The following is a 16,328-nucleotide window of genomic DNA, read 5'->3' as shown; positions in this document are numbered from 1 at the left end:
ACAGCCACCACTAACACCTGTCACCTCCCCACAGCCACCACTAACACCTATCATCTCCTCACAGCCACCACTAACACCTGTCACCTCCCCACAGCCACCACTAACACCTATCATCTCCTCACAGCCACCACTAACACCTGTCACCTCCTCGCAGCTATCACCTGACGGAGATTATGGCCACGGTAATCAATGAGTACACAGACTGGGTTCGGCCGGTGCGTCATCCCATCAGCACGAGGGACGAGACGCTGGCCCTCCTCTCTGACGCCCTGTACACCGCCCCCGTCATGCACACCGGCAACCTGCACGCCCTCGCCTCCTCCAAGACTTACCTCTATCTCTTCGACCACCAGACCAGAGGCGCCGACTACGAGCCAGTGAGAAAGCTTCCACACTCTTTTAGTCTGATAAGTGTGTTGACGCCATGTTGGGTTCATTTTACACCGCTTCTTTTATGTAAGGGCGTAGCTGAAGTATTTATCGTATTATCTAGTTCTAGGTAGTTAATCACATCTACTGGTTGTTAAATATTAAGTGGTTAACGTTGCTATTGCGAAAGGTTATCGTCCTGCTGGTTAAATTAGGTTAAGTATCGTCAAGTTATTAAATTTTCTCTTATCGTAGCGTTATCCTCGACCATATGAAGAGATTAAAGTTATTATTTTTCAGTATTATGGGAATTAGATTAAAATACCAATAAATAACAACTGAATTTCGTCTTTGGCTAAAAGTCGTTAATGTTCCGATACTGTAAACTTTACCCCTTCAAAAAGAACAAAATAAAATGATCAGAGTAGGATTTATACTACATTTTTTTATATAAATCTGTTAAGTCTGCACAACATTTTATTGTACATATAATAGTGTATCGTAACCATTCCCTTGCCTTGGGTGTGAGCCGCGTGATACAGGACTCCCACACTATCACTCACCAGTACCTCCTCCCCGCGTATATAGTAGTTGTCGCCCACGGTAGGTCGTTCACCTAATGGAAAATAAACTTCCATTCTTTTAGGGAGAAACGCAAGATACTGTAAATATAGGTACGAAAACCTGGGATATTACTATCTCTCTCCTCAAATATTTTCTTTGTATAATGGAGGATTTATAATATTTATTTCGGCCTAATCTATAATGATAAACAAAGTTCACCAGCTGTAAACAAACCACATACAGTACATGACCCGCGAGTAAACAAGTGTGAAGGGAATTTGGTCCACAACTGTATACTGAAATCCATTAATGTGTACAAATTGTCTCCATAAATGTAAGTCTGACTGGTGTATGTGTGTATGTACTGTACATAACACTTACAGTACACCATATAAACCTTTGGTGCCCCTCGCTGTCCTCAAAGGTTGCCGCTTGTTCTGTGTCCAGTGTCGAGGACGTTTCCACTCAGGTTCGCACGGCATGAAGCCCCTGAGTGAACATGTAAGGATGCATCTAACTGGCTCACTGAAACTAGACAAAAATTACCTCCAAAGGGACATTAAACTACACTAAGACTTTACCTGTGTTAACTTCTTTCCTTTGGCATTCATTAGGAGATGGAATTAATTGACAGAATCCTTCTAAACATTTTAGTTATGGTTGAATGTAAGAGAAATAGGTATCCCATAACTATGTCATCGTATGCTTACCGCAATGCATTATGGGTAGAGTTAAGGTCGGGTCGGCCATCTCTGTTTACGAGGTCTGCATAACCTAGCTGCAGTTATTTTCAGTTAAAATGCCGAAAGTGAATGCTATGTGCCGAATTGTGTTTCAACGATAAAGCGAGCACTTTCTTTTAAGTTTTTATCAGCGACCAGCCGGTGATAAGAAAACAAAACTTAAGAGAAGTCTGATCAGAGCAAGAGTCACCCAGACACTGTGCACCCAGACAGTGGAGTGAGTGTAATAGTGTTTTCAGAGGTTATATTGTGTTTGTTGGTATTATAATTGTTTCTAAATGTAAAGAGGAAAAATCATTCATACTTTATTTGGGTGTTAAGTGTCTGCACGAACTGATAAACAAACTACTAAACGGTAAGTTACAGCCTCAGGGTACAGTATAACACTACACTGCCACCTGTCATCACTGTGGTGTGTTAGGGATGTGTTGACATATTTGTTCGGCGAGCGAGGGTTCGTATTTACGGTGACTTGACCTTCTATCAAACAGTTTTTCGATTTGGATTCCCCATCATTTTAGGTCATCAATTTCGTTGTCTTCAATCACGGAACAGTTTGAAGTCGTACTTCTATCACCACTTTCAAATAAAGTAACACGCAACTCCGCCATAACGACCCGGATTTTCTCCACAATACATTTTGGTCAACAAACGATGACGCCTTATTGGCACTATTGTTGCTGGATGTACTGTAATGTCAACTAGGTATGGCATCCTTTCATCCTCATTTACGAGAAATATTCAACGAACGACCCTTAGGGAGAGTACTATTTGTATTTCTTAGATATGAAAGACATTGTTACTACGAGGTTATAAAATAGTTCAGTTCAGGACCCCAGCACACGCCTGTACCGGATCTCATAACTTTGTGAACACGACAGTGCACAGACATGAACACTTTAATGCCTTGCAAATATTCCTTTCCAGCGCTTTATATATAAACATGTGGACTGTGTTAAAATGTTATTTGTTACAATCTCGACGCATGAATATTAGTAAGAGAGAGAAAGTGTTGGTAGGATTCTGTCTCTCTTCCTTCTGCTGGTGTTTTTTGTGTGTGTGACAGTGTGTGTGTTGAACGCCTCTCGCTGGAGAATTATTTCCATGAATAATTTTAACTTTTTGGGAAAGTTGACTTACATGTTTGCACTGTTCTTTTTTAAATTAATTCGTAAAACATTAAAACCGTCAGCTGAGGGAGAGAATGGTGGGTGACCTCACACACATTCCAGATTCCAGATTTTAAATACGACAGACACATAGTTGTCAAGGTGTGTATTAGACCGTATCCCCTTTGCATTGTAATTCCCTTTTGCTCAACATATTTTTTCAATGATGTCTGATGTCACATTTCCTAATTAATCTGCCTCTGATTAGTTAAGACATAAACACCATAACTCATATAGTATCGTCTCCCTTATGAACCATTGTCAATAAACGTTTTCGTCATTTATGAATTCTGTGCATTCGTACGTATCTAAATATTCAGCTTTTGAGCATCAGCCTGTCCAGATTGCCAGTCTGTGCCTCCCCCATCTCTTATAGTGTGTCTCATCTTACCCTGTACGTGTTGCCTCAGTAGTTGGCACATGGACAAAATCATGCCTAAGGAAAATACTGCCAGACAATTTCCAACTAGATAAAGTTCAAATTCTAGGGTAATATTGATTGAAGTGTCCCATTTTTTCTAAATTTCTATAGACTGTTAGATTCATTGTTGTTAGATTAGGCTAAGTTAGTTAAATCAGATTAGTTTAAGTTAGGATGGATTAGGTTAGGTTAAATTCAGTGAGGATATATTAAGATTTTGTTTGTTGATCAGGTTAATATAAGTTAGGATGGGTTAGATTTGTATGTGTTTAGTGGTGGTACAAGTTGGTGAAGGACATGTTGTGTGCCCGCAGCAACGACTGGGGTGTGTCCACGGGGAGGAGCTGCCCTACATGTGGGGGGCGCCGCTGGTGGAGACCCTTGCCCACTTCCCCACCAATTACACCCAGCAGGAGGTCAAGCTCGCGGAGGCGATGCTCACCTACTGGACCAACTTCGCCAGGACCGGGTATGTCTCCTTTGGTTTTTGCCTGCGTTTTTCCTACCCAGTTTATGCCGCTACTGACCTGACTGATATTTTTTCCACTTTCCAAGGAGTGTATTGTATATTTTTCATCTACGGGTGTGGCTTGTATATTTATGTACCAGAGTCAAGATTCTAAAAGGTTCACATTTTATTGTTTCGTCTCGCGGCATTTAAAGGAATCGACTTAGTCACTCTGTCCTAGGTTCTTGAAAGTTTCGCAGCAGCATGGCCTGTACTGCACTCGATCGCCTTCACTTCCCCAACTTATAACAGGATTTTAATGAGATTCTTCCTCAATTATAATTCATCTTGGAACAATTAGGAGTAGGAATTAACATACATAATACGTGTATATAAGAATATATGCTAATTTGTCTCCTAACTAACAGCAAGTGAACAAATCTCGACAAGCTAGAGGCAGTGTATGTAACCTACTAACCTTGGTGTATTTATATAGTGAATTTTTTTGTGCTTTATGAGTCAGTCAGTCAGTTTTGTATATCCTGACAGTTACGAGTAATATTCAAGATACAAACCTGTCAAAACTGTGTTGCCCGACTGTGCTCCATGAGGTGTCAGTAGGTTTTTTTTTGTGTGTGTGTAGAGAAAGGAGGGGTGAAAGAAGATTAGAGGTGGGGGAAGGAAGTTATAGTTCGGAAACTGAAGAAATTTAGGAGGAGGTAAGAGAGGGCGGGTTGACCGCCGAGCTAAGCTAATAGTGTGTTAGGGTTGTGTCATGGGTTAGTTACTGTTTGTCGGTAGAGGCACTAGACATCCTACCCTGTCCCATATATGGATGTTTTAAGGGCCTCATTTCATATTCCGCCGACCCTACTGGCGGATGCCAAATCGGGGATGGTAATGGACCTTTTGAGATTTGGTAACTTTTTGGAAACCATGTATGGTTGTTGTCGTTATCTGGTGGAAGTCTTTGAAGGAGTTTTTGCTCTGATTGTTCTATCTTTTGCCAGATTCTGCTGACCAGGGTGTGCAGCTGCTGGTTGATGGGTTTCATTCTCAGGTCTCTATGTATCTCGGCTGTGGTTCTGGTGAAGGGGTATCTTTCTCCTGTGACGAATCTTATGGCTTCATTTTGGACCACCTGTAATTTTAATATTTGAGTGGTGCTCATAGTATGAAGAGGTACTGCTGGGTAGGTTAATATCGGTGTGATAAATGATGTCACCAGGCGGAGTTGCATTTTCTCAGGAAGCGCTTTAAAGCGGTATAATTTTCTCAGCTCTCTTCTTGCCTTTTTCTTCCTGGTGTGGACATGGTGGGAGTAACCTGTCGAGGATATATGCAGGCCCAGGAGGGTGCCTCTGCTTTTGTATTCTATCTGGGCAGTATTGGTTACTAATGGATGGGTGTTTTCCTTCTGCATAAGGGGATCACTGTGAATTTCGGGAGACTGGTTTGGATTTTTCATTGTTTTTCATAGTTATTTACCCTTTCTAATTCCCGCCTGGTGTTGTCGACCTGTAACGCTCGCGATTTTCCTTGATGTGTTGTTATTTGAGTGATGTCGTCTGCATACATAATATCTTCGTTACCTATTCTAGTGGGAGGCGGGGTGTCACTTGTGTAGATAATATATAGGGTGGGAGAGAGGACGCTTCCCTGAGGGACTCCACTCATGAGTGGGAAGGTCTCTCCTGTGTGTTGTCCTACCCTCAGTCTGGCATTTCTGCCGTCAAGAAAGTTGCAAAGCAACTTTTCAATGTTGGTGGGAAGTCCGAGTTGGAGGATCTTATATTTTAGACAGTCGTGCCAGACTTTGTCAAATGCCTTCGCTACATCCCGGAGAGTTAGATTACAATGTCTACCACTCGCCGCGGCTCTGGCTATGTTTACACATGCCAGGGCTATCGCTGTTGTGGTGGACTTCCCTTTCCTGAACCCGAATTGTCTGCAGTTGACTCTGTTGTTTCCTGGTGATTTCTCAGACGGTTATTGATGATTTTTTCTAGGATTTTTCCAGGTACTTCGAGGAGGGAGATCGGTCTGTAGTTTGTGGGATGGCGGGGTTCTTTCCTTGTTTTGGTGTTAGGGTAATAATGGCCTCTTTGAATTTAGTTGGGAAGTAACCCGAGGCCAGGCAAGCGTTCATTGTGGTTCTCTGTCTCTCCATGGCCGGGTTGTCTATGTGGCTGAGGATCTCCTTGGTGATGCCTGAATAACCAGAGACTTTATTTTTGGTATTGGAGATGGCTCTGTTGAGTTCTTCCGAGGTGATTGGTTTGGACAATGGGCTGTCCACTCTCAGATCCTCCCGTATGATTTCAGGAGAAGGCTGAGTGCGGTGTGTCTGGCCCCGGAGTTCATCAAGGGCGAGCTCCTCGTGGGTACCATCAAATCCCCTATTCTCTTCATTTATGATTCGGAAGATGTTCCTCCATATGTCCCTGAAGGTTATGGAGGGTGTCAGTGTAATGGGGAGGAGGGGGAGGGTGTATGGGGTTTATTTATTTTACTGTTTCTTTTATCTATAGCTGTTTAAGAGAGATTAGTCTAGTTATATATAAATAATTTAGTTTTCTAAGTCCTTTTGTCTATGTGTATCTATCTTATATGTCTTTGCTTATATTTTCTAAGTTAATATTCTTCTATACTTTTCTATTTTCTATTTTCTTTTATTATTTATGTTTGTGTTTTCTATTTTAATACCTTTTCTAAGTCTTTATTTCAGTGTGCTTGTTTTAGCTGTGGTATGATATCAAACTACCTCACTTGTTAACACTTGCCTGAATGAGTGTAGGTGAGTCGCTGGTACCTTTGATGCAGCTGAGTGAGATATCAGGTAATCTCACTGCATGTCACCTTTGATACAGTCGTAGATTGGTTGATAGTTGAAATCGTCACAGCTGTCCTGGGTTGTACTTGTAATTATCTTAGCTTGTAAGTTAAACAAGACACACAGGTACTGTTCTCTTCACTCGTTGTTCCTTGGTTTAATGTAAACACACGTGGTGATTTTCTAGTTATATTGGGTTGTAATGTCTGTACAATTATTTGGTATTGACAGACTAATGAGCATTAGCTATTAACTTGTAATTGACTGATATATTTAGAGAGAGGCACAGCCCGGAGAGCTGGTCTCACGACACGACTTTAAGGCATCGTGCCGGGCTGTGAACTGGTGAGAACTGGGCTGAACTCTCTTAAATCTGGTGCCTGGTGGTTGGAGAGTAACCACACTTCAACACGGCCATTAACTAAACAGCCTACCCACACACTAAGGGTTGAGTCTGTAGTTTTATGGGCTATCCACCCTAGGAGGTGTGACAGAACAAATGCTTAATGTAACTCTATGCTCAATAGTCTGGGTGATCGAATGTATATATTGAATATATGTCCTTAACCCATATTTATATAATATTAATGTGACAGAGGGTAATACATACTTATTTATTTAATTTCGGATTATTTCTTTCTCTTAATTTTTTATCATGGCCCAGTTATATTCTATACCATGGATTAACCTGGGAAAACCCTGTCATTCTTACCATACTTACAACGATAGCGTGCCACCACCCAGACTTTTATTAGAATATAGCTGATATCATCAACTGTTAGGTACTGTGGTAGACTCGAGCTTTTGGCACGTGAGTTACAGTAGGTATTTTCTGAGAACCAATTGTTAGAAGCGGTGATACTCGTAGTTTTCTAAATCCACATTTATTAGATTAAGAGTGAATAAGATGTCAATTTAACACACTCGGATAAGACTAGACCCTAAGGTCTTGCTTTACAATTAACAAAATAGACCTTCAATTATTTGTTAAAACATTAAATAACTGTTGTATTATTTCTTTGACAAATAAGATGATTATTTTACACACTTGTCAACAACACATAACCTATCACTTATAAACTCATGTTATTTCGGAATGAGAAACATGGAACATTTACTATAACTTAGTTGTTAGTACATATGAATGATGTACTCGCAACCCACATAACAAACGTCATTACTTCAGGGGAGGTTGGGGAGAGTGTCAGCAAACTGGTATATCCTACCTAACCTTACTTAAACCTAACCTAACCTTACTTAAACCTAACCTAACCTTACTTAAACCTAACCTAACCAAACAACACCCAAACCTCCCTGCCTCGACCTAACGTAACCAAACCTAGGCTTCTGAACTTGAATTTGGTTGTTACGAGTTCTTTGGTGTCACATTAAAAGGCATTGTAGTAATCACTGACCAGTTAATTTAAAAACGTAATATCATAACTTCCCTCCAAACCCAGACTAAGTACCGGGCTCTAACCATCAGCAAGTCTTTCATAAAAAAACAAAAAAAGATAGAAAAATATAATTATTTAAGTTTCCCCATTATCCCTCCAGCCTAAGTTTTCTTTTTTAATCTTACATTAATTTCCTATTAGACTCGTCACCAAGCCTTCCCTTCTCATCCCCAACGTGGTAGCGGATGTTGGTGACGCAAGAATCTAATTTTATTTATTTATTTTACTATTTTTTTTTTTTAGCTGGAATGTGAAATACCCCGCGAGTTAGTTAAGACATATTAGTAAACCAAAGCTAGTTAATCAGAGTAAAGTGTAAAACTTCATTTCGGAATATTTTTATGATAGTCGTTGGTAAATTTCACTTCATTTTGCAAAATTTTCCAGGAATCCAAATGAGCCGATTGACCAGCATCATGACCGAGGCCTGGAGAAAAACAGGTTCAGGGCGCTGGAATGGCCACTCTATGATGGCATGCACCGCAAATACATCGAAATTGGTAAGTTCCTTTACACACACGTTCCCTCAGCCAACCTTCGGAGTATCACAAACTGTTAAAAGTCCAAAACAGTTTTCTGAAGTCAAATTGAAATGTGAAGACGGACTAGACCAACAGTAAAAGCTTTAATTAACCTGTATGTGTAATTTGTAGTTTCATATAACAGTGTTTTTTTACGGAAATGTGGATAAAAACAATATTCATTACATATGAGCTTAGTTCAAATGTGTTAATTATTGGTTTTAGATTTATCTTTTCCCAATTGCAATATAATACTTTGGTATGAAACTCCAATTTGCATAAACAAGTAGTAATATATACTGTGTATCCAAGGAAGAAACACTAGAATAAATTCCTCAACGTTCTCCTGTTGGTTTAGTTAGTTTTCGGATCTCAGGAGCAACAGTTCGCTGTAATGTTGGTAAACGTAGAGGTTCCACGGAGCAGTTATCCTTTTGAAGAGTTCTATTATGGGCGAAGTTGAGGGTAGGCACAGACTGGGGTGGATGATTGAAATTAAAAATTGGGCCCCCAGAGAGATACAAAATCTTAGAGGATTGGTAAAAACAACCAGAGAACGTTTACAGTGGAGGCCTGTGGTCACCGACCCTCAGATATGAGGACGGTGCAGTACAGTCTCTGATTGATTGGTTGATTATGAAGGACTGGGCACGGTTTCTACTCTCTCTCTCTCTCTCTCTCTCTCTCTCTCTCTCTCTCTCTCTCCTGCACACAAGACTATAAACACCCCGAGATATCAAGAGTGACCCTAAAACCTTGTCAATCAGGCACTATTAGGTTTCACAGTAGCCGGTGGTTCAGCTGGAGTCATGGAAATTGTAAAAAAATATTTTATTTTAATCCTCGCCGACTGTGGTCCTCATAAAAGTTAACAACGATTCATCATGTTCATAGACAATGTAGGTATGCAATGTGCAGTACAGTGCAAGAATACAGACAATGTACAGAAACAGTGCAGTTGTGCAATGTACATAAATAGTGCAGATACAGTTTACAAACAATGCACATAGACAGTTCAGATTCATACTCTATTAGTGCAGGTATAAAAAAATGTACATGGACAGTGCTGGTATATGAAAAAAAATAAAAATAAAATATATATATATATATATATATATATATATATATATATATATATATATATATATATATATATATATATATATATATATATATATATATATATATATATATATATAGTGCAGGTATGCGAACTACATAGACATTCCAGGTATATAATGTAACATTGAAAGTGCAGGTGTACATTATAAATAGACAGGAGCCTTTAGGTTTACAATATACTGTATATAGTGAAGGTATAAAATGTACTTAGACATTGTAGGCATACAGTGAACATAGACAGTGCAGGTATACAAACAGTAAACATACAGTAGACAGTGTAGGTATACAAACAGTAGACATACAGTAGGGAGTGCAGGTATACAAACAGTGGACATACAGTAGGGAGTGTAGGTATACAAACAGTGGACATACAGTAGGGAGTGTAGGTATACAAACAGTAGACATACAGTAGGGAGTGCAGGTATACAAACAGTGGACATACAGTAGGGAGTGTAGGTATACAAACAGTGGACATACAGTAGGGAGTGCAGGTATACAAACAGTGGACATACAGTAGGGAGTGTAGGTATACAAACAGTAGACATACAGTAGGGAGTGTAGGTATACAAACAGTAGACATACAGTAGGGAGTGTAGGTATACAAACAGTGGACATACAGTAGACAGTGTAGGTATACAAACAGTGGACATACAGTAGGGAGTGTAGGTATACAAACAGTGGACATACAGTAGACAGTGTGGGTATACAAACAGGACATACAAGGAGTGTGGGTATACAAACAGTGGACATACAGTAGACAGTTAGGTATACAAACAGTGGACATACAGTGAACAGTGTAGGTAACAAACAGTGGACATACAGTAGACAGTGTAGGTATACAAACAGTGGACATACAGTAGACAGTGTAGGTATACAAACAGTGGACATACAGTAGGGAGTGTAGGTATACAAACAGTGGACATACAGTAGACAGTGTAGGTATACAAACAGTGGACATACAGTAGACAGTGTAGGTATACAAACAGTGGACATACAGTAGACAGTGTAGGTATACAAACAGTGGACATACAGTAGACAGTGTAGGTATACAAACAGTGGACATACAGTAGGAGTGTGGGTATACAAACAGTGGACATACAGTAGACAGTGTAGGTATACAAACAGTGGACATACAGTAGGGAGTGTAGGTATACAAACAGTGGACATACAGTAGACAGTGTAGGTATACAAACAGTGGACATACAGTAGGAGTGTAGGTATACAAACAGTGGACATACAGTAGACAGTGTAGGTATACATACAGTGGACATACAGTGAGAGTGTAGGTATACAAACAGTGGACATACAGTGAACGTGTGGTATACAAACAGTGGACATACAGTAGGGAGTGTAGGTATACAAACAGTAACATAGGGATGTAGGTATACAAACAGTGGACATACAGTAGACAGTGTGCAGACATACAGTGGACATACAGTAAGGAGTGTAGGTATACAAACAGTGGACATACAGTAGACAGTGTAGGTATACAAACAGTGGACATACAGTAGACAGTGTAGGTATACAAACAGTGGACATACAGTAGAGAGTTAGGTATACATACAGTGGACATACAGTACAGTGTAGGTATACAAACAGTGGACATACAGTAGACAGTGTAGGTATACATACAGTGGACATACAGTAGGGAGTGTAGGTATACAAACAGTGGACATACAGTAGACAGTGTAGGTATACAACAGTGGACATGATAAACAGTGTAGGTATACAAACAGTGGACATACAGTAAACAGTGTAGGTATACATACAGTGGACATACAGTGGGAGTGTGGTATACAAACAGTGGACATACAGTAGACAGTGTGGTATACAAACAGTGGACATACAGTGAACAGTGTAGGTATACACAATTGGACTACGAGAGAGTGTAGGTATACAAACAGTGGACTACAATGTAGACAGTGTAGGTATACATACAGTGGACATACAGTAGACAGTGTAGGTATACATACAGTGGACATACAGAAAGGAGTGTAGGTATACAAACAGTGGACATACAGTAGACGTGGTGCATCACAGTGGATACAGTAGAGAGTGTAGGTCTAAAACAGTGGACATACAGTAGACAGTGTAGGTATACAAACAGTGGACATACAGTAGGGAGTGTGGGTATACAAACAGTGGACATACAGTAGCAGTGTAGGTATACAAACAGTGGACATACAGTAGGTGTAGGTATACAAACAGTGGACATACAGTAGACAGTGTGGTATACAAACAGTGACAGGAGTGTGTATACAACAGTGGACATACAGTAGACAGTGTGGGTATACATACAGTGGACATACAGTGACATGTGGTATACAACAGTGGACAATAAAGGTGTGGGTATACAAACAGTGGACATACAGTAGACAGTGTAGGTATACATACAGTGGACATACAGTAGGGAGTGTAGGTATACAAATTGGACATACAGTAGACAGTGTAGTATACATACAGTGGACATACAGTAGACAGTGTAGGTATACAAACAGTGGACATACAGTAGACAGTGGCAGTATACATACAGTGTGGACATACAGTAGGATGTAGGTATACAAACAGTGGACATACAGTAGACAGTGTAGGTATACAAACAGTGGACATACAGTAGGGAATTAGTGAGGTATACAAACAGTGGACATACAGTAGACAGTGTAGGTATACATACAGTGGACATACAGTAGGGAGTGTAGGTATACAACAGTGGACATAGTAGACAGTGTAGGTATACATACAGTGGACATACAGTAGGAGTGTAGGTATACAAACAGTGGACATACAGTAGACAGTGTAGGTATACAAACAGTGGACATACAGTGGGGTGGGTATACAAACAGTGGACATACAGTAGACAGTGTAGGTATAACAGTGGACATAAGTGTGGATATACAACAGTGCATACAGTAGACAGTGTAGGTATACAAACAGTGGACATGCAGTAGACAGTGTGAAGCATACACAATGTGGACATACAGTGGCAGTGTAGGTATACAAACAGTGGACTACAGTAGACAGTGTAGGTATACAAACAGTGGACATACAGTAGACAGTGTAGGTATACAAACAGTGGACATACAGTAGGAGTGTAGGTATACAAACAGTGGACATACAGTAGACAGTGTAGGTATACACAGTACAGTAGACAGTGTAGGTATACAAACAGTGGACATACAGTAGACAGTGTAGGTATAAAACAAGTGGACATACAGTAGACAGTGTAGGTATACAAACAGTGGACATACAGTAGACAGTGTAGGTATACAAACAGTGGACATACAGTAGGGTGTGTGAAGTATACAAACAGTGGACATACAGTAGACAGTGTAGGTATACAAACAGTGGACGTATACAGTAGACAGTGTGGTATACAAACAGTGGACATACAGTAGACGTGTGGTATACAAACAGTGGACATACAGTGGACAGGTGTAGGTATACAAACAGTGGACATTGAACAGTGTAGGTATACAAACAGTGGACATACAGTAGACAGTGTAGGTATAAAAACAGTGGACATACAGTAGACAGATGTGGGTATACAAACAGTGGACATACAGTAGACAGTGTAGGTATACAAACAGTGGACATACAGTAGACAGGGTATAAAACAGTGACATACAGTAGACAGTGTAGGGTTATACAAACAGTGACATACAGGGTGTAGGTATACAAACAGTGGACATACAGTAGGGAGTGTAGGTATACAAACAGTGGACATACAGAGAGGTATACAAACAGTGGACATACAGTAGACAGTGTAATGTATACAAACAGTGGACATGCAGTAGACAGGTATACAAACAGTGGACATACAGTAGACAGGTGCAGGTATACAAACAGTGATACAGTAGACAGTGTAATGTATACAAACAACAGGACAGTAGACAGTGTAGGTATACAAACAGTGGACATACAGTAGGCAGGTAGTATACAAACAGGACATACAGTAGACAGTGTAATGTATACAAACAGTGGACATGTGTAGACAGTAGGTATACAAACAGTGGGACATACAGTAGGCAGTGTAGGTATACAAACAGTGACATACAGTAGACAGTGTATGTATACAAACAGTGACATGCAGTAAACATACAGGGACATAGGGAGTGTAGGTATAAACAGTGGACATACAGTAGATAGTGTAGGTATACAACAGTGGACATACAGTAGACAGTGTGTAGGTATACATACAGTGGACATACAGTAGATAGTGTAGGTATACAAACAGTGGACATACAGTAGACAGTGTAGGTATAAACAGTGGACATGTAGACAGGTGAGGTATACAACAGTGGACATACAAAGGGAGGTAGGTATACAAACAGTGGACAGTAGATACAAACAGTGGACATGTAGACAGTGTAGGTATACATACAGTGACATACAGTAGGGGAGGTATACAAACAGTGGACATACAGTAGACAGTGTAGGTATACAAACAGTGGGACATACAGTGTATAAAAATGTGGCAAGTATAAACAGTAGACATACAGTAGACAGTGGTATACAAACAGTGGACATACAGTAGGGAGTGTAGGTATACAAACAGTGGACATACAGTAGACAGGTTCAGACATACAACAGATATACAGTAGAGGTATACAAACAGTAGACATACAGTAGGTATACAAACAGTGGACATACAGGGAGTGTAGGTATACAAACAGTGGACATAGTAGACAGTGTAGGTATACAAACAGTGGACATACAGTAGACAGTGTAGGTATACAAACAGGGACATACAGTAGAGAGTGTAGGTATACAAACAGGACATACAGTAGGTATACAAACAGTAGACATACAGTAGGGAGTGTAGGTATACAAACAGTGGGACATACAGTAGGGAGTGTAGGTATACAAACAGTGGACATACAGTAGACAGTGTAGGTATACAAACAGTGGACATACAGTAGACAGTGTAGGTATACAAACAGTGGACATACAGGGGAGTGTAGGTATACAAACAGTGGACATACAGTAGACAGTGTAGGTATACAAACAGTGGACATACAGGGAGTGTAGGTATACAAACAGTGGACATACAGTAGACAGGGGTATACAAACAGTGGACATACAGTAGGGAGTGGGTATACAAACAATGGACATACAGTAGACAGTGTAGGTATACAAACAGTGACATACAGTAGACAGTGTAGGTATACAAACAGTGGATACAGTAGACAGTGTATACAAACAGTAGACATACAGTAGACAGTGTATACAAACAGTGGACATACAGTAGACAGTGTAGGTATACAAACTGTGAAATAGGGAGGTATACAAACAGTGGCACACAGTAGGGAGTGTAGGTATACAAACAGTGGACATGTAGACAGTATATATACAGTGACATACAGTAGACAGTGTACGTATACAAACAGTGGACATAGTGTAGAGTGTATACAAACAGTGGACATACAGTAGGGAGTGTATACAAACAGTAGACATACAGTAGACTGTGTAGGTATACAAACAGTGGACATACAGTAGGGAGTGTAGGTATACAAACAGTAGACATACAGTAGACTGTGTAGGTATACAAACAGTAGACATACAGTAGGGAGTGCAGGTATACAAACAGTGGACATACAGTAGGGAGTGTAGGTATACAAACAGTGGACATACAGTAGGGAGTGTAGGTATACAAACAGTGGACATACAGTAGACAGTGTAGGTATACAAACAGTGGACATACAGTAGGGAGTGTAGGTATACAAACAGTGGACATACAGTAGGGAGTGTAGGTACACAAACAGTGGACATACAGTAGACAGTGTAGGTACACAAACAGTGGACATACAGTAGACAGTGTAGGTATACAAACAGTGGACATACAGTAGACAGTGTAGGTATACAAACAGTGGACATACAGTAGGGAGTGTAGGTATACAAACAGTGGACATACAGTAGGGAGTGTAGGTACACAAACAGTGGACATACAGTAGACAGTGTAGGTATACAAGCAGTGGACACACAGTTGACAGTGTAGGTATACATACAGTGGACATGCAGTGGGCAGTGTAGGTATACAAACGGTGAACGCCTGTAGGGAGTGTAGGTAGGGAGTGTAGGTATACAAACAGTAGACATACAGTAGGGAGTGTAGGTATACAAACAGTAGACATACAGTAGGGAGTGTAGGTATACAAACAGTGGACATACAGTAGGGTAGTATACAGGTATACAAACAGTGGACATGCAGTAGGGAGTGCAGGTATACAAACAGTGGACATACCTGTAGGCAGTGTAGGTATACAAACAGTGGACATACAGTAGGGAGTGTAGGTATACAAACAGTGGACATACAGTAGGCAGTGCAGGTATACTAACAGTGGACATACAGTAGACGGTGTAGGTATACAAACAGTGGACATACAGTAGGGAGTGCAGGTATACAAACAGTAGACATACAGTAGGGAGTGTAGGTATACAAACAGTGGACATACAGTAGGGAGTGTAGGTATACAAACAGTGATACATACAGTAGACGGTGTAGGTATACAAACAGTGGACATACAGTAGGGAGTGCAGGTATACAAACAGTGACATACAGTAGGGAGTGTAGGTATACAAACAGTGGACATACAGTAGGGAGTGTAGGTATACAAACAGTGGACATACAGTAGGGAGTGTAGGTATACAAGCAGTGGACATACAGTAGGGAGTGCAGGTATA

General features: G+C 40.4%; 1 protein-coding gene across 1 annotated transcript in view; it reads left to right on the top strand.

The window, feature by feature from the left end:
* Positions 1-16,328, top strand: part of LOC121868664 (neuroligin-1-like) — a 106,745-nt gene that overhangs the window by 70,829 nt on the left and 19,588 nt on the right. The window contains exons 3-5 of the mRNA XM_042369502.1: positions 155-377; positions 3,581-3,735; positions 8,392-8,504. Coding sequence (XP_042225436.1) covers positions 155-377; positions 3,581-3,735; positions 8,392-8,504 — 491 coding nt within the window. The remainder of the gene's footprint in view (positions 1-154; positions 378-3,580; positions 3,736-8,391; positions 8,505-16,328) is intronic.

The sequence above is a fragment of the Homarus americanus genome, unplaced genomic scaffold, assembly GCF_018991925.1.
Source record: "Homarus americanus isolate GMGI-L3 unplaced genomic scaffold, GMGI_Hamer_2.0 scaffold30535, whole genome shotgun sequence".
Taxonomy (NCBI): Eukaryota; Metazoa; Arthropoda; class Malacostraca; order Decapoda; family Nephropidae; genus Homarus; species Homarus americanus.
The sequence above is the reverse complement of the archived record's forward strand: the minus strand, read 5'-3'. Positions and strand labels throughout refer to the sequence as shown.